At 40.6% G+C, this 18792-nt stretch overlaps 1 protein-coding gene across 4 annotated transcripts in view; it reads left to right on the top strand.

The window, feature by feature from the left end:
* LOC121286832 (scaffold attachment factor B1-like) overlaps positions 1-18529 on the top strand; it is an 84192-nt gene extending 65663 nt beyond the window's left edge. For all 4 annotated transcript variants that reach the window (XM_041203905.1, XM_041203907.1, XM_041203909.1 and 1 more), the window contains 3 exons: positions 6644-6756; positions 13719-13794; positions 18197-18529. In XM_041203905.1, the coding sequence (XP_041059839.1) occupies positions 6644-6756; positions 13719-13794; positions 18197-18326 (319 nt within the window). In that variant the 3' untranslated portion in view covers positions 18327-18529. The remainder of the gene's footprint in view (positions 1-6643; positions 6757-13718; positions 13795-18196) is intronic.
* The last annotated feature ends 263 nt before the right edge of the window (positions 18530-18792 follow it).

Genomic DNA, 18792 nt, shown 5'->3' with positions numbered 1-18792 from the left:
TCAACTCAGAGCATTTTAATGCTCTTGAATACCCCTAGAACTACCAGAACTACTTATTTTACTGTATTTGGAGATAATATAATATAAATATATATATATATATATATATATATATCAAATCTTTTGATTTTTATGATGTTCTGTGTGACATAAAGCCCACAATCCTAAATACTACTATTGTACTTTGTACAGACTGCTAGGAATCTATCCACTAATTCCTCCGAATCCTTTTCACATGTTAGAATCGTAGAATGATACTGTACAGAAAGAGGCTAGTTGGCCCATCGTGCCTGCTCTGGCTTTTTGAAAAAGCTATCCAATTTTCCCCACACCTCTATTCTTTCCCACCCCTTGTCCCCACCATTGCTCAGTAAATTTTACTTTTGAAAGTTATTATTGAATCTGCTTCCACCATTATTTCAGGCAGTTTGTTCCTCCTCAGCATAACTCACTGCGTAACAATATTTTCCCTCATGCTGCCATAGGTTCTTTTGCCAGTTATCTCAAATCTGTCATCTCTGCTTACTAGCCCTTCCGGCACTGGAACCAATTTCCCCTTATTTACTGTATCTTTCATGATTTTGAATACCTATTCAATCTTCGTTAACCTTCTCTGCTGTAAGTGAGAAGCAGCCCAGTTCCTCTAGTCGCTGCTCATAGCTGAAGTCCTGTATCCTAGTACCATTTTTTGTAAATCTCAGCACCTGAAAAGGCCTTGGAATTCTTCCTAAAGTGAAGTGCCAAGAGTGGCCTCAATACACCAACTGAGACCTAACCAGTGATTTATAAAGATTTAGTAAAATTTACTTGCTTTTGTACTATGTCCCTCACAATACTTGGTATATACTAAAACCAAGTTTTCCATTTGCCATATTCCCACTTGTCCTGGCAGCTTCAAAGACCACACCCATCCTGTGTGCACCGCCCCCCCCCCCCCCCCCCCCCCCCCCCCCCCCCCCCCAACGGAGTCTTGGTTTTTTAAACTATTTAGTGCCCGTCTGCCCTTATCACCAGCCTGTGCTCCTGGTCCCAACACCAATATCTGGGAGATAACCACTGCACACTCAGCCTAAGTCCCCCCATCTGAAAAGCAATCACTTTCCCTTCAAGCCTATGGGTGTCAGCTTTGCTAAGAAGCTGATTATGAGGTACTTTATCAAATGCCATATACTCAACATCAGTCACATTACACTCACCCACCTTCTCTCTCATTTCATCAAAGAACACAATCAAATTAGTCAAACACGATTTGCCTTCAATAAATCACTGCTGGCTTTCATTTCTTTCCTACATCATTTCCATTTAATTTAGTAGTTTCAATATTTATTTTCCTTCCCTAGCCACATCACATTGACACTGAATTTCATTTGTCATTTCTCAGTCCAACGCCCCAATTTGTCTCACTCCTGTACATCTGCTCAGTCTGGTAGTATTTGCTGCTTCTTGGTGTCATCTGCATCATTTGACAGTTTCTTTTTTGTCTCCGCTTCAAACAATGACCCTTTGAGAACCTGTTAATTATTTCTGCCACTCCACATATGGCCACTCTGGCTCTCTTGGCACAAACAGTTGCCAGTCCCCTTCATATGTAACAGCCTATATATTTTGTGTTCTTCTATCTTGAGGACCAACCCTGAGTGCAGTCCTACATTAAAATTCTTGCAGTTTGAATAAACAGTGTCTGTAAAATTTCCTTTATTCACAAGTTGTGATACCTTCTCAAAGAATCCTAACAAGTATTATCGCATCACCCACCATCCACTCCCCACCAACCCCATAAGACCTACTGCCTTGCACTGATGATTTCTTACTTCTTTGGATGTTTCACAATACCTCTTTGGATACCCTTAACATTTTGCCAATTATAGTCATCAGACTTACAGACCTGAGATTTCCAGGATTACCCTTTCTCCCTTTTCTAAAAATAGGTGGTTTGTTCCATTCTCTCCAGTCTGTGCAGCTCTTAATTCTAATATTTCACTAAAGACCCCCACCAAAATTAAGCCAGTTTTTTTGACCATTTCCCTAAGTATCCCTGGGTTCAGGTCATCTGGTCCTGTGGTCTTAGCGCCTCTTGGCATCATCAACCTTCCTGTCACTTCCTTATAAATTTTTTTTTGCTGGAACAGGCTGTTATTTCCTTGAAAATCAACCTTCTGTTCTGGGAGAGAGTAAGCAAGTTGTTCCATGAGAAATGGTACTATGTACCTGAAATCATTGCCCCATCTTTTCAAAGGTGGTGTTGTCCCTTGATGCCCCCTTTCATCAACAACAACTTGAATTTATATAGTGCCTTTAACATAGTAGAAGCTTTCTAGGACCTCATGGAACACTATAATTTGACTCAGCCATATCAAGAGAGAGACTAGACCAAGAGCTTGGTTGAAAAGGTAGGTTTTAAGGAATGGTATAAAGGAGAGACAAGTAGAGAGGTGAAGAAACTTAGTGAAGGAATTTTGGAGCTTAAGGCTTAGGCAGCTAAAGGCACAGCTACCATTGGTGGAGCAGTTAAAATCGGAGATACTCGAGGCCAGAATTGGTGGAGCTCAGATTGCGGAGGGTTGAAAGAGGTTACAGAGATAGAGAGGCGAGGCCATGGAGCATTTCGAATACAAAGATAAGAATTTTCAAATTGAGGTGTTGCAGGAATGAACGTCAGTGTAAGTCAACGAGCAGAGGAATGAGACTTGATGCGAGTTAGGATATGGGCTTCAAGAGTTTTGAATGTAAAATCTTCGAATGGAATAACAGAATGGTTACAGCGCAGAAGGGGGCTATTCAGCCCTTTGTGTTCATGATAACCCTCTGCAAGAGCAATTTAGATAGCCCCGCTCTGCAGCTCTTTCCTTGTAGTCCTACATTTTTTTCTCCTTCAATAACACAATTCCCCTTTGAAAGCCAAGATTCAAACCGCTTCCACTGCACACTCAGGCAGTGCATTCCAGATATTTCTTCCTCTGTCGCCTTGGTTTCTTACCCAGTCATTTTAAATCCTTGACTCCTGGTTCTCGACCCTCCTGCCTATGGGAGCAGTTTCTCTATATTTACTCTGTTCAGACCCCGCATGACTTTGACACCTGTATCAAATCTCTCAACCATTTCTAAGTAGAACAGCCCCAGCTTCTCCAATCTACCCAAATAATTGATGTGCTCAAGTTTAGAGTGTGGCATGTGGGAGGTCGGCCTAGGGAGCTTTGAAATAATTGAGCTGAGGCAGGGTAAGAATCGAGTGATGTTAGAGATGGGAATAGGCTTTCTTGAGGATGGGAAACTTAGCTAAATACCCAAGTACACTGAGATTATGAATACTCCAGTTTAACCTCAGTCAAAAGGCAAACATGGCTAGGCAACAGTTTTTGCAGCATGGACCAAAGGTAATGGCATTGGTCTTTACAATATCTAATTTGAAGAAATTCCTGCTGATCCAGTACTAGAAGTTGAACAAGCAGTGTGACAAATCCAAGTCAGCAGAGGGGTCAGAGAGGTGGTGTCAGTGTACTTGTGGAATTTGACTTTGTTTTTGTATGATACTGTCAGATGCATTTACCTTTTCCATTGTTTTTATTGTGCTCCCTCAGTCCTAATCTCATTATCTGTTATTGCCTGGCCTAGCAGGTTTTTTTGTCTACCATCCTCTCATTCTTGCCTATACTGAAGATCCGTATTTCAGGAATGGCCTCATTTTTGCCCTTTTTCCTTGCACCATTTACTTTGCTGCCCATGCAGGTTGGCTTTGTAATTTGTGTTTACCAGTTTCCCTTTAGTTCCTCTGGCAATCCATTCCAGTTCAGCTGTATTAATTGCTCCCTCACTGCCCCAAATATCCTCCTTCCTAAAGTTAGCAGACTTTGTTGTACTCTTTTTATCCGTGGTGAGTTTAGTGCTAAACTTGATTCTGTTATGGTCACTCTTTCCTAACATTAAATTGCTCCGCCATCTCTAGTTTATTCCTCCTACCAGTAATTTCTCAGTAGATTAAAATTCCCTATGACAATCAGAATTGTTATCAAATTTACTTCCCTAATCTGTTTGAACAGCACAACCACTTGAATTTATAGAGCACCTTAACATGTTCGTGTCCTGAGATGGTTCACAGGATTATAATTAAACAAAAAAATATTCACCAAAGAAGAGAAGGAAATATTTAAACAAATGTTTGGTCAAAGAGGTAGGTTTTAAGGAGCATCTTAAAGGAGAAGTGAGGGGTGGAGAGGCTTAAGGAAGAAATGTCAAAGTTTGAGGCCTAGATAGCTGAAGGTAATGCTGCCAACTGTGGAGCAAATGAAATTGGAATTCCACGAGATCATCTGTGACCTGTAACTGATTGCTGCAACCAGCTGCTTCTCCTTCCCGCCCATTATCCTCAGTCATAACACCTTGTTACAAATATCTTATCTGCTGTAGATATTTTATGGGCACACATTACTCCTGTGTCCCTGCATTTCAGTGTTCAGGATAGTGCCAGGTAACCTAATTTATTTGTGTATTACCTTTAAGTACATTGTTTAAGCCACTGACCTTCATTGCTTGACAATTCTTTCTGGAACTTATGTATGTATGAATTATCAGGAGTAGGCCAATCAGCTCTTCGGGTCTACTCCATTCAATAAAACCATGGCTGATCTGATTGTAACCTCAACTCCACATTTTTCCTACCCCCGATAACCTTAGATTCTTGACTAATGAGGGAGTCAATCTACCTCTGCCTTAAAAATATTCTATGACCCTGCCTCCACCATTCTATGGGGAAGAGAATTCCAAAGATACTCAACCCTCTGAAAAAATTTCTTCTCATTCCTGTCTTATATGGGAGACCCCTTATTTTTAAACTGTGTCCCCTAGTTCTAGTTTCTCCCATAAGGGGAAACATCCTCTCAGCATTCACCCTGTCAAGTTCCCTCAGGATCTTGTATGTTTCAATAAGATCACCTCTTGTTCTCCTAAACTCCAATGGACTTAGGCCCAGCCTGTCCAATCTTCCTTCATAAGATAACCCCCCATTCCCAGGTATCAGTCGAGTGAAGCTTCTGTGAGCTGCTTCTAATGCATTTATATCCTTAAATAAAGAGACCAAAGTTTTATGATTCATGTACCAGGGCACCCAGATTCTTCTGTACCTCAGAGTTCTGCAGTCTCTCTCCATTTAAATTATTTAAGCTCCATTTAAGCTTCTATTCATCCTGTTTGCCCCTCCTCAATCTAATGCCATTCTTGACCTACTGAGTATTCCCTACTCTCAGCACGCTTCCTATAACTGTGCTGTCTGTTGCTTTTACACTGCCAAACTGGTTTAAATCCTTCCTTCTGTTTTATTTACCTTCTCTGTCAGTATTTTGGTGCCAATGCAGTTTAGCCTCTCCGTCCCTGAACTCACCCTCATGTCCTAAATAACTAAATCCTTCCCTCTTTGCCTCTAGCCACACCTTCACATGTCTATACTGTCTAGCACGTGGTGTGGTGGTAATCCACAGATTGTATTTCAGAGGGCCTCTTATTTAGATTTTCAGGAACTGCATATTAAATTAATTGCAGGAGACTTCTACTCATTCCATGTCATTGGTCTCTACGTGCAACATAATTGGCTTCTAACCCTCACTATGCAGAAGCTTGTCCAACTACGACATGACATCATTTTTTAATTATTCAGCTGATGTGGGCATCACTGGTAAGGCCAGCATTTATTGTCTATCCCCTATTGCCCTTGAGAAGATGGTGAATTCAACTGAATGGTTTGTTTGCCATTTCGGACGGCATTTAAGAGTTAACCAGATTCCTGTGGGTCTGGAGTCACATATAGGTCAGACCATGTAAGGATGGAAGATTTCCTTCCCTAAAGAGCATCAGTGAACTAGGTGGCTTTATGCAATTATCTGGTAGTCATCATTACCAATGCTAGTTTTTTATTACAGACTTTTTAAATTTTACCTAATTAAATTTAAATTCCCCAACTGCCATGGTGGGATTTGTACCCATGTCTCTGGATCATTGGTCTAGGCTCCTGGATTACTAATCTAACATAAGCAGTATGCTGCTGTACGCTTCACCTTGGCACAGGGTGGCAGAGGGTGGCAAATGGCTCACAGGCACGGCTGTAGATGATGAAGCCAGTTGTGTACCATGTACATTCCCTTGGATTTGAGGGAATGGACTAGGGGCCTTATCAGAAGAGGCTGTGAAGGTTTTGCTGGGGATAGGAGCATCAGCGGTGGAATTGAGTCAATGTGTTCTTGAGGTGGGGACCGAGCACATTGGTAGGGCACCAATAGAGGTAGCTCCTTATTTGGGTGTGCTTGTTGCTGAACCGATGGAAAAATGTTTCCATTTCCTCAAAATGATCTTTTTCACCTTGATGGCCACAAAAAGGCCACCAATAAACAAGAAATCTCTGGCAAATGGAGAATGTTCCTGGTTAATCTGCAGTGGCAGAAAGAGCAAACTATTTCAGCAGACCTTATAAGAGCCTCTATTTATGAAGCATATTAGAGACATGTACTGATTAAATAGAGGGCATTATTTCTGATCAATAATTGTCTCACCTTGTGTCTTGCTGTTATTCAGTATTGAGTAGTGCGAGGCTTTGACCTAAACATGCACCCTCTAACTTTTGGTTAATATTTATTGAGAGGTTTATTCTTTTCCTTAGCCCTTTGAACCGAGATTGGAATACTGATCGCAGCCGGAAGATGGATGGATTTCATGATCGTTCCTGGCAAGGAAGCATGGATAGTGGAATGATGTCAAGGGATCATTGGCAAGGTAAAAACATGACTAATTATGTTTCTGAATAATGTGAAGAAAGAAAGTGTTTTTACTACTTGCATCTTGCAAAGGCAGCATCTATAGCTTGGTAACTCAAAAGAGACCCAGGCTAAATTCTGGGAACGTGGATTCAAGTCCCACCAGATTGGAATTTGAATTCAGTTAATAAATCTGGAATATAAAGTAATGGCAACCATGAAACTATCATCAATTGTCGTAAAAACCCATCTGGTTCACTCATGTCCTTTAGGGAAGGAAATCAGCTGTCCTTACCTGGTCTGGCCCTACGTGTGACTCCAGACCCACAGCCATGTGGTTGACTCTTAATTGCCCTCTGAAATGACCTAGCAAGGGCAATTAGGGATGGGCAACAAATGCTGGCCTTGCCAGCAACACCCACATCCCATGAAAGAATTTAAAAAAACTCAAAAGAAGCCATTGTTAATACTTTAATATTTAAAAGGGAAAGTGACCTGAATGCACTCAAAAATTGAGGGATTTGAGTTAAATACACATGAGCTAATTCCACTGGTCAGTGAGCTGGTTTACCAGAGCGCATAAACTTAAGGCCATCATCAGAATAATGAAAGGAGATGTTTGGAAGCTTTTCAGACCCAGAGACTTGCGAGATGGAATGTCACACCAGCTACAGGGGTGGATAATTACTTTGAAAAGAAAAATAGGCAAATGTTTGATAAATAAAATGGAATAGGGAATGGAATTGAGTGGGTAGTTAAGGAAGCTATGGTAGGTAAATGCTGAGACAGTTCAGCTTTATGGACTTCTCTGAAGAAGGCTATCAAAATTAATTATATTGAATATCAATATAGTGTTGCTGATTTTCCCCCATGACAATAACACAGATTCAGACTCATATTTTGCTGAGATTAAACTGACCCATTAGCAACTGTACTGCCATAGGTGGTTGGAATGTATTTTAAGAAGGTACAGGAGTGTAAATGTTCTGTTGTCAGCATGTTTGCTGACCTGTCAAAGTGCAGCCTTTACTTGTCTTTTAAACAGTGAAGGTAATTTGGAGTCCACTGTCAGGAAAATTGGCCTCAAAATATTGTCAGAAAATGTCATGGCCATGTCCCTATTTTGATGTGCATTACTGGTAGGTCATGTTCCCTGCCCTCAGCTGTGGATATCATGCCATGTAGTTAATGAGGCTGAGGTTTGTTGTAAAGGATCTGGATGATGGGTGAGGGAGCATAGAATAGAATCTTTACAGAAGGAGGCCATTTGGCCCATTGTGCCCTTGCTGGCTTTCCTAAGGAGCAATTCACATAATGCCACTGCCCTGGCTTCTCCCCAGATTCCTGCACATTTCTCCTTTTCAAATATTTAGAAAATGTTGAAAAATTTACAGCACAGAAGGAGGCCCATCTGCTGATTGTGTCTGCACGGGCCAAAAAACTAGCCATCCAACCTAATCCCATTTTCCAGCACTTGGTCTGTAGCCCTTGAGTTTACAGAATGTCAGGTGTATACTCAGACACCTTTTAAATGAATTGAGAGTTTCTGCCTCCACTACCGCACTACTACAGTATAGCACACCTTCATTGAGAAAATTTAGAAAGAAGTCTTCCCAGAGACAACGAGGTACATTCTTTTGAGTTCTGAGTAAATAGTGTTTTCCCTATACACACCACAGGTAGATTAAGGCTGGAGTGCAGCATAAATGCTGCATGGACTGGTTGAGTTGAATAGCCTGTTTCTGTGCAGTATATTCTATGTAATTGATAAGTTGCGTTTCTATATACCCATACATAATAGACCTTGTGTATTTAATATGGGAGAAACAGCTCACCTTAACCGTTACTTTACTCGCCATCTGTTTAGGATCTGGCAAATGGCAGCAAACACATCAGACAGAAAAACTAGAGTGATTTTGTGCATTTTCTTCATATATATCTTGTGCAACACCTAGTATCACAAAAAGTTTTACTTAAATATGCATGTTTAAATCAGGATTTTTTCAGAACATCCCACCAAACTAATGCAAGAACTGCTATTCATGTTGTAAATAAAATGAATGCAGCTGGTTTAAAAATTCAGAATGCCTTACAGAAAAAAAAAAATACTTGTTTGGAGTTGTTCCCATTCACTTTTTTTTTCTTCAGCTGAACATATGTCTGTTGGTCTATTTGCCAAGAGCAGTTGTGGGACATCAGCTAGTATGTAGTAGTTTGGAGGATGTATATATTCCCCTTTTTAGCTTTTTGCTGAAAATAAGGCAGAATGGCTGATTTAAGAACTGTGGGTAGGATAAAATGTAAGTCAACGAAGATGGCCTTTTAGAATTTCTTGACTCAGGATAAAAACACCGTAAATTTAATAACCAGGAGGCAGAAGTTATTTTCTTTAATAACTGCCAGGAAGGTATTCTGGCATTGACATATGTAATGAAACTACTATCTATAAACTTTAAAATATTGATGAGATCAGAATATCTATAATCATTTATCTTCAGCCACCTGTTTGATAACCTAAGGGTCATAAACAGAGTTGCACTCTCTCTATAAGCTCCTTCAGTTTTACAAGTCTCAACATCTCACACTTCTTCAATTCAGCCAGCAACACATCACTGATTTTCAGCTCTCCACCATTGGCAGCTGTGCCTTCAGCTACACAGGACTTAATTCAAGAGCCTCTGTAAACCACTGTGCCTGTCTACCTCGCTTTCCTTTAAGGCACTCATTTAATACTTAGCCTTTTGCATTAGCTCAGGCTCACCAGTTCTAATATTCTCTTATCTGGCTCAGTGTCAGATTTTATCTGATTTAAGTATCATGGGAAGTTTTTTTTACTACGCTAAAGCTTCCACCTAAATACATGTTTTTGATGGTCGCATGCTAAAACCCCTTGACCTCAATTGTAGAGATCATATACATGACCATAATTGAGCAATGAATGGGTATTTTAGAAAAAAGGATAAGCTCCTGAAATTTGTCATGGAGAATAGCATTTATCACTTGATAAATTTGTGGTTTCTATCTTATTTCGATACTTCACACAAAGAAACAGCAAAGTTATGTCTAAAATAATTTACCTTGATGGGATGCTAACCTTGCTAATTTTCCATTGGAATGGCCCTGACTTCCAAACAGCAAGCCCTAGAATGCTCTGTAGTTGGCCACTCAAGTTCCAGGCAGTTGCTAAAACAGATGGGGATATTTTCTGTCACACTGATCGCCCAAATGGAGGCTGCTCATTGCAGCAAAAAGCCACGTGATCCCTTGCTTTGCTTGAGCTTCCTTACGGATTGCCATGCTGTGTTTTTGTCCCCTTGAAAAATTGCAGCAGCGTCTTTTGCAGCTACCCTGCAGTGGGAAATGTGTTTTTGGCAGATTAGTAGAACAGCTGCTATAATTTAAAGGGCATAACATTGATGCTTTGAGAGAATGGCATATATACAACCAGGCTCCTTGTAAGAGCTCTCTTGCTCAACTGACAGACTAAAGGTCAACTTGAGCCAGCAGCAACCCTCCTGTGCATACCCAGGTAGAGTTCAGTCCTTTACGAAAAAAATCCGTGTCCAGTAATTTCACAGCACTTGCTGTCAACAGGATCCGTTTCCTTTATGCTCAGGAGGTTGATTATGTATTGTCTCCCTTGTGGAGATGGCGTGTTCCAGATATGATATCAACCTTGACTATAGTAACTTGCATACTGGACTTCACAGGTAATTCCCAGCATAGTTTCAGTCTGTTCTACTGTGAAAACTGCATACACCAGATATGATTCCTAGAGACTAAACTCAGTGTTTACATTTAGATACAGGGCAGTACTAAAGGTACATGCGTCACTGAGTTGACTATTCAAATGTACTTCTCACTGGCCTACCTCATTCTGTCCTCTGTAAATTTGATGCCATCCAAAATCCTGCTGCTCATCTTAATTCACTCCAACTTCCATACACCCTCAGCCTTGTGTGCTTGCTGACCTACGCTGACTCCCAGTTAAGCAAGTTGCTGCTTAAGTGGTGGTGGCGGTGGAAGCAGAGATGATGAATTATTTTTTAAAAATTGGATGGACACTTTTTGGAGATAAACTTACATGGTTACAGGGATGGAGCAGTAGAATGAGACTGTAGAACTGGCATGGACCTTTGTGTCTGCTAGAGCTTTCCTTTTAAAATAAATTGGTTTAAAAAAAGCCAGTAGTTTTTACAACTTCAGGTTATCCCAAAGTGTTTTTCGGCCAACAAAGCACTTTTGAAGTGAAATCACTGTGGCAATGTAGGAAATGTGGCAGTTGCTTTCCGCACAATGAAGAACCACAAACAACATGAGAATGACCAGATCTTTGTCAATGTTGCTGGTTGAGGGATAAATTTTGACCAGGACACCGAGGCTAAACTACCTTACTCTTTGAATAGTGCAACATTTACATCCTAGCGAGAGAGTAAATGGGTCCTCACTTTAACATCTCATCTGAAAGACAGCATATCTGACAGTGCAGCTAATAGGGTAGTTTATGAATGTGGTTAAAAAGACGTGAGAACCTGGGCTTTATAACTAGAGGCATTGTGTACAAAAGCAAGGAAGTTATGATGAATTCGGTCTCAACTAGAGTATTTATTGTGTCCAGTTCTGGACTGTGCACTTTAGGGTGGTTATGAAGGCTTTGGAAGGATTGTAGAAAAGATTTGTGAGAATGGTTCCAGTGATGCTAGATTGGAGAAGCTGGTATTGTTCCCCTTTGAGAAAAGAAGCTTGAAACATTTACTAGAGGTGTTCAAAATCCTGAGGGGACTTGCCAGAGTGGATAGAGAGAATTTTTTTCCTACTGGCAGAAGAGCTGAAACATCAGAGGATACAGATTTCAAGTGATTGGCAAAAGAACCAAGGGTGAAGTGAGGAAAAAGTTGTTTTACACAGCAAGTGATTAGGATCTGGAATGCACTTTTTGAGTGTGGTGCAGGCAGAATCAAGCATAGCTCCCAAAAGGGACATTGTAAGATATGATTCCGAGAGTATGACTATGGACTACTTCTGGCTGAGACAGCTCTCCCAGCTTTGGTACAAGCCCCCAGATGTTAGTAAGGAGGACTTTGCAGAGTTGACAGGGCTGGGTTTGCCGTGGTCATTTCCGATGCCTAGGTCAATGCCGGGTGCTCTGTCCGATTTCATTCCTAGCCAGTAATGCCCTCGTCCTGTGAATGAATAAAAAATATTTTAAAGGTTCAAGCACTTCCATTACTGCAGTATGTTTTGAAGTGCAGGGATTTTGGTTTACCCCATATCCTGACTCATTGATAACCCATGTGTGATGCCAACCAGCACAACTATGTCAACAGATATCCTGTACTGTAGAAGCCAAGAGTTCTCTAAGTTGAGAAATTCCGGTTGCTACCCTGGCAGGATCCAATATTGTGAGAGACATTTTGGGCAACTCAGTGGTTTTTCTGCTTTTATATGTATGTTTACATATATGTCAAATAAAACAAAATATCAATCCGCTGAGGGAGATTAGCCTAATGAAGGAAGCAGTGACAGCAAAGTATGTTAAGCATAGAGTTATATAGAGTCTAAGTGCAGAAATGGGCCATTTGGCCCAAGTGGTCTCTGCCAGCATTAATACTGCACATGAGTTCCCTACCACCCTCTTCGCTTCATCCTGCCATCTTTCTAATCCCTTCTGCCTTGTGCTTATTTTGTTTCCCCTAAAATACATCATTGTGTGTTCCATTTATTCATGAATGTTTAATGGATATTTTTGATTATTGAAGTCAGCAGTGAAACGAGATAAGCTGTCTCTGACCTTTGGGCCCAGCTCAAAGAATAGAGATGGTAAATCCTGTGTGGCTAAAGAAATTTGGACATGTGGTAGAGGGTGATTTATGTATATTCCAGTGGCTTGTCATCAGTGACCATGGCTTCTTGGAGCTAGCTTGTTTAATAGGGCAAAAAAGAATTTGCAAGATATTTCGCTGAAATTGAGACAATTTTCATCTCTTGCCTTTGTTTCCCCTCCCCTCCCCACTATGAGCATCACCAGGGATTGGGAAAGTGGTGCCTGAGGTTGAATCATGTTGCATTCATCCTGATGGTGGTTTGTGTGCCATACTCGTCCACAGTTGACAATGGCAATATGTGAACTGCTGACTGGGAAATCCATCTGAAAGGGAACTGGGTTCAGAGCAAGTGGATGATGTGATATTCAATTTAAAGTCCTTTCTGCAAAGACCATATTCTGCATATATGTGGGTGTACCTACACCACAAGGACTGCAACGGTTCAAGAAGGCAGCTCATCCACTGTTCAGATCCAACCAGTAAATAAATGATGGCATCTGTGTCTGATCAGCCCTGAATTTTGGCACTTGCTTTTAATTTACTGACCTACTTTTAGAAAATGGAGGGAAGAAAGATGGTTAAATCACGTACCTCCACACCCCACATTCATAGCCATCCAACTGACTCCGCAGAGGGGAAACACACTCAAGATCAAAAGTAACTGGTATCGTTGTGCAGGTTATATATAACTTGGCAAGTAGCAGCTATGTGCAGGTCTCCCTTCTGCCATGTCAAATTATGCTGCTGCGGTGTACAGCGGGTGCATATTATGCACAGAATGAAGACTATGTGGAATCTCTTTTGCCACAGTGACCCAGAGATTTTATTTTAATTATATACTCCTTGAGTGGATTTCATTGCAGGGCTGGAATCAAATATATCTGGTCAAATAATTTGTTAGTTGCAGTGGTGATACTTGGGATAAAAGATTATTGATGGCTAATTAGCAATGTGTTGTAAAGTTGTATAATACAACAAAGTAAAGGTTGAAATATTCTGGTGGAAATCTGGAATCTTGTAGCTATTTGTTGGGCCTTGTTTAATTTAGGTGTAATTTGTGGTTTACTATCCTTATATGTTCCCTGAAGTGCTTGCATGTTTTTTGAATGACTAATTGAGTGTTAGAAGGTTAGTCACTAACTTACTGTTGTTGCAGGTGGCGATCGGGGCATGTCTGGCCCATCTGGGACAGGTTACAATATGCAGAGAGGAGGTGGAGGAGGACTGCAGAAGTAAGTAGCACAAAAATCACTTCTTGGCTCCACTTAAGAACATTGGCCAGCTAAGGCCTTACTAAAACGCTGACTCTCGTATCCTTGGAGTCTGACTTGATAAAGTTTCTGTCCATGTGTTTTATTCAATATTTGGCAATATGGATAAGCACAACTGGAATTTAACCCTTCCTGTGTTGAGTACTTTTTTCCTTTTAATGTTTCTGCCTGCCTGTCTAGTACTGTTCCACTTTATATGCAGGTATTTCACACATGACAGCTTTGGTATCTGACTCTAAATCAAGTTTGCAATTTCTCTGGTGCATCCCGGTACTCTTTCCATAATTTTGCTGTCAATTTATGCCAAATTACCACCACCCAGCCACACTTTCATCCAAGTTCCAGTTTAATTTTATGTTGGACCATTTCCTCTATCAGACATAAATAATTGTAATGCTCTTATAAGCTTTTACCTATAAGTTAGGTATGCTCCTCAATTGGAAAGTGAAAAGAGTGTGTGCTGTTTTCCAGTGCTCTCCCGACTGCCAGTGATGGAAGACTTTGGTGTAGTCCGGACCACATTTACCTGAAGAGCTGAAAGGACGCAGTTTGCTATGCACGGTGTCACAGTATTTCTAATTGCCACATTAAGAGAATCATGTGACAGCATGGACCAGTCATATCGTTAGAAAAGGATATTAATCTTTCTTCAGTACCAATTCCAAGGGCTTTTCACTCATTCTGCCTCTCTTTTGTTCTCTGCCTGACCTATTTGTGACTTTTGTTCTGTCCTGTCTAAGCTTTGCTCTGTAAGGTTTTCGGTTCTGTACAGATACAGTGGATCTCTACCTTATAACAGTTTTAAGAGAGGCCCATTTTTCACTGTTTTCTGCATGTCTGGATCCTGTTCCCACCTGATGCTGTCCTGCCTCTTTTAAACTCCAAACGCACTCCCTCGGTCAGGAGCACAGAAAGATGCTGAGGTAAACCATGAACATGAAGCTGGCAACTAAGGTCATCAACTTCAGGACTGGGCAATTGGCTGATTTGTGTAATACTCCTTCAAATAACAGATCAGTAGCAGAATCAGCATTTATGAAATGCATTACTCAGCCAATCTGACACTGACTGAAGCTTGTGCTGTCAGCCTGCAGCAGCATCTTGATGTTCCGCTGATTCGGATGCTCCTGGTTTGTTCCTAAACATAATTGACAGCATCACAGATGTGTTCTTTCTGTACCACTGGATCACCCTCTCATCTTTAACCCTTGGTGCTTGTTTTGCTCCCATATAGTTTCGACTTGAGTCCAGAATCAGCCTTACCTCACAGCCCAGGCCCAAACTTTGATTTCTGTTATTCCCATGTGTGCTGAAGCACCTCCCAGATTCCCACTTCTGACCAAGCAGAATTTGGCTAAGTTCCCTAAAGGTAGAAATTAAAATTCAGTACAGCAGTATGTGAAAGATGCACATAGTGGCTAGGATACTAGACAAGCAACTCCTATAAGTTCTGCCATTGCAAGTTGTGAAATTGAATTCAGTGACTTCTGTAATTTGTGGGCTGGCATTAGAAAATGACTGAAAAGCTGTTGGGTTGTCGTATAATCCTAATTGAGTCAGTCATCTTCTTAAGGGAAGAGAAACTGCCACCCCTACCTGGTATGGGTCCACTGTCCCTCACTATATGGTTGATTCTTAATGCCATCTGCATTTAGGGATTGACAGAGAATGCCTTTGCCTACATCCCAAGAATAAAGTGGAGATACGATGGACTTGTGAAAGAAAATTAAGCAGCTAGGGGCACAGCTATGAAAAGAGAAAGTATGGGTACCGAAGTTTGCGATCAAAGGAAGGCAAAGCAAATTAGGAAGCAATAACTGTTATTTTTGTGTGAATAGGAATCATTTCCTTGTTCACCCCACTCTTCCTTGCCTCATGGAGCATAATTAATTAAGCTTAAGAAACCATTAGATGACTACAGGCATGTAAAATACAGAAAAAATACCATAAATAATGTCTCAAAATATGACTTTTGGATGTGGCACTGTGCCCTTACAACTTTCTCATTAATGTAATTTACATGAAATCCAAAAATTGGTTGAAAACTATAACATTCTGTCCGGACGCACTCAGTTTCTGTGCTGTTGAAACGCTTCATACCTGTCATTAGAGGCTTCTAAGAAGCTGGGTAGGGGCATTGGTGGGAGTGCATAACATTTAGAAATTCATTCCAACTGGAGGATGGAAAATGTAACACTTCTGTTCAAAAAGGGAAAGCTAAACCAGGCCAACTGAAATACTTAACACAGAACTGCGAAGAATAAATCACCCTTAAGTAACCGAGAGCTTAACATTACCAAATGTAAACAAAGTAGTGTATGGATTTATGAATGAACTTTCAAAAGCATTGATTAGAGTGCCACATAAACTAGTAGTAAAGATCAAATCCCATATAATTGAAGGTGAAGCACTGGCATAAGTAAAGGAATGGTTTAAGGACTCAACAGAGCAGAATTAGATAGCCTTTTATAGAACAGAAACATATATGCTGGTGTTTTATCTTCACGAATTATTTATCAGCATATCATTATACTCCTTTCTGCCACTTGTATTTATCTAGTTCCTTTTTGCTAGCGGCCTCTGCTGCTTCCCCATTTTCACATTCTAATCACTCTGGGTAAAAAAGTTTCTCACACTTACCAAATCTATCAAATTCCCAATATATTAGACTTTTTTAAAAATGCTAGGCCAGCAGTTATTGCCCATTCCATGCAGAGTGCATTTAAGGGTCAACCACATTGCTGTGTCACATGTAGGTAAGGACAGCAGATTTCCTTCCCTAAAGGGCATTAGTGCCCCAAGATGGATTTTTACAACAATCGGCAATGGTTTTATGGACTGGACTTGATCAGACTTTTTAATTCCGCATTTTTAATTAAATTCGAATTTCACTATCTGTCAAGGTGAGATTCGAACCCAGGTCCCAAGGGCATTACCCTAGTTCTCTGGATTACTAGTCAGTGACAATACCACCATTCCACCACCTGTTGTTGCCCCTCAGCCACTCGTTCCAGGATTGATGAGAAATAGCCAATGGCTGCAAGGATCTGTTTTAGGGTATCTCCGTCCATTTATCCTCCACGCTGAATGATACAGTAGGCTATTCAGACCATTGTGCCTGTTATAAATATTGCTATGGTCTCAGCATTACATTTCAGAAAGCTTTCAAAAGGCCTGGGTTATGCAGTCTCAAGTGTTAACAGCTGCCTACAGCAACAGTTATGCTTGTAAGTAAGCAGTGTTGTGATTAAAAAATGCTATTCTCGCTATCTGTTAGCATGCAGCTCCTATTCAATCCACTGGATGGCAGTGCACAACAAGGACATAAAAAGTTGCTGTCAGTAGCTTTAGTATTCTTTACACCGATCCCCTGTTAGGATGCCAGTACCTCCTTAGAACTTGCAGTCAGTATTAATACCAAGTCTGGCTCTTGCCTGTCTAGTGCAGCCCTGGGCACCGCCAACACTTGTCATAAGCAAAGATTAGGGTGGCATGTTACAACACTTCTCTGCTGTTAGGATAATCAAACTCCATGACCATGTGGAGTCTTGCCCAGTGAAAGGTTCTTCCATCCTACTCAGTAACATATTCCTCGCAATGCTGCACTCCCCAAACCACCTACTGATGTTTGTTACAACCCCACATGCCCTCTCCCCACCCCAGATGAGGACTCTGGTTGTGGTGAGCTGACTGAAGGTAGCTTTACCAGCTTTTATTAATGAAGCCTACCTGAAGGAATTTTCAGATTCTCAGATATCGGAATGAGGTGTTATAATGAGGAACTTGGGAAAAATCAGGATTGTGTTCATTAGTGCCAAGAAAATTGAGAGGATCTAACACCTTTTCATTGTTTTGAACCAATTTGAGTGAGGAAATAGAGAAAAAGAAGTAATTCCATTGCTCATTGAATCTGAAACAAGGAGGCATGAGACGAGAACTCATACTAAAAGAACAAATGGGTTGAGGAATTCACACACATGATCATTAGGACCTGAATGCATAATCACAAGGTGTGTTTGAAGCTGAGTTAGTCACAGCATTTAATATGAAATTAATTAAACATGCAAAATAATTACCTTAGAAGAATGCAAGGAACTGGTTTGAGAATAGATCCAACATGGTGCTAACAGCACAAGCATGATGGGTTGATTGACTTGTGCTGCATTCATGTAGTTGTGGGTTCAGTAAAGTTGTTGCCAGTTTCTGTCTCCAGTTTTCTAAAGGTATGTCCTTGGACTCTGGGCATATGCTATCTTCGCACTCTTGTTGCTTGCTTGTCTCTCACAGCCTTAGATTAGAGCAGAAATTATGTTTTGTATTTTTACCTTCATAAATAACCTGTTGTAATCCTTGGTTTTCACAGTCAAGGGAACTACATGCAAGGGGGTTACCAACAAGGCTCCATGACATTCGATAACCGCTCGAACCAAATGATGTCAGGACTAAATATGTCAGGAGGAAGTGCTTCAGGAGGTTACCAGCGCCCTTACTAAAATGGTTTCAATATCTTCACACGAAGAAAATGTTTTTAGTATTTGTTTCAAGAATCTGTAGTCGACTTTTGTTTATTGTCTTGAAGTATTTAAACTGTATGTTTCAAAGTGACTAGTTCTCACTTTGTAATTAATAATTTGTTTTGTTAGATGAGTGTGTCTTGACAAAGAATCGATAAATTCATTTTTGCCTTTTTCTATCACGTGTTTGAAGTCATGTAGTGCATTGATTACTGATATTACTTGAATTCTATGGCTGTCTGACATACAAGACAACTATAAATCTTTCAAAATCTGTTGTCACCTGGGAATCCTATGTGCCGTGTTTAATTGTCCACTAAACATGTGCCAGCAGGTGATGTGGCAATCACATTGGCATTTTGATTGAAGAGAAGAGTCAAATCTTAAATGTAGGTAAGTAAAGAATATAAAAGTTGTTACATTTTCTTGTTGCAATATACATTCA

Source organism: Carcharodon carcharias, chromosome 14 (assembly GCF_017639515.1).
Source record: "Carcharodon carcharias isolate sCarCar2 chromosome 14, sCarCar2.pri, whole genome shotgun sequence".
Classification (NCBI taxonomy): Eukaryota; Metazoa; Chordata; class Chondrichthyes; order Lamniformes; family Lamnidae; genus Carcharodon; species Carcharodon carcharias.
The sequence above is the reverse complement of the archived record's forward strand: the minus strand, read 5'-3'. Positions and strand labels throughout refer to the sequence as shown.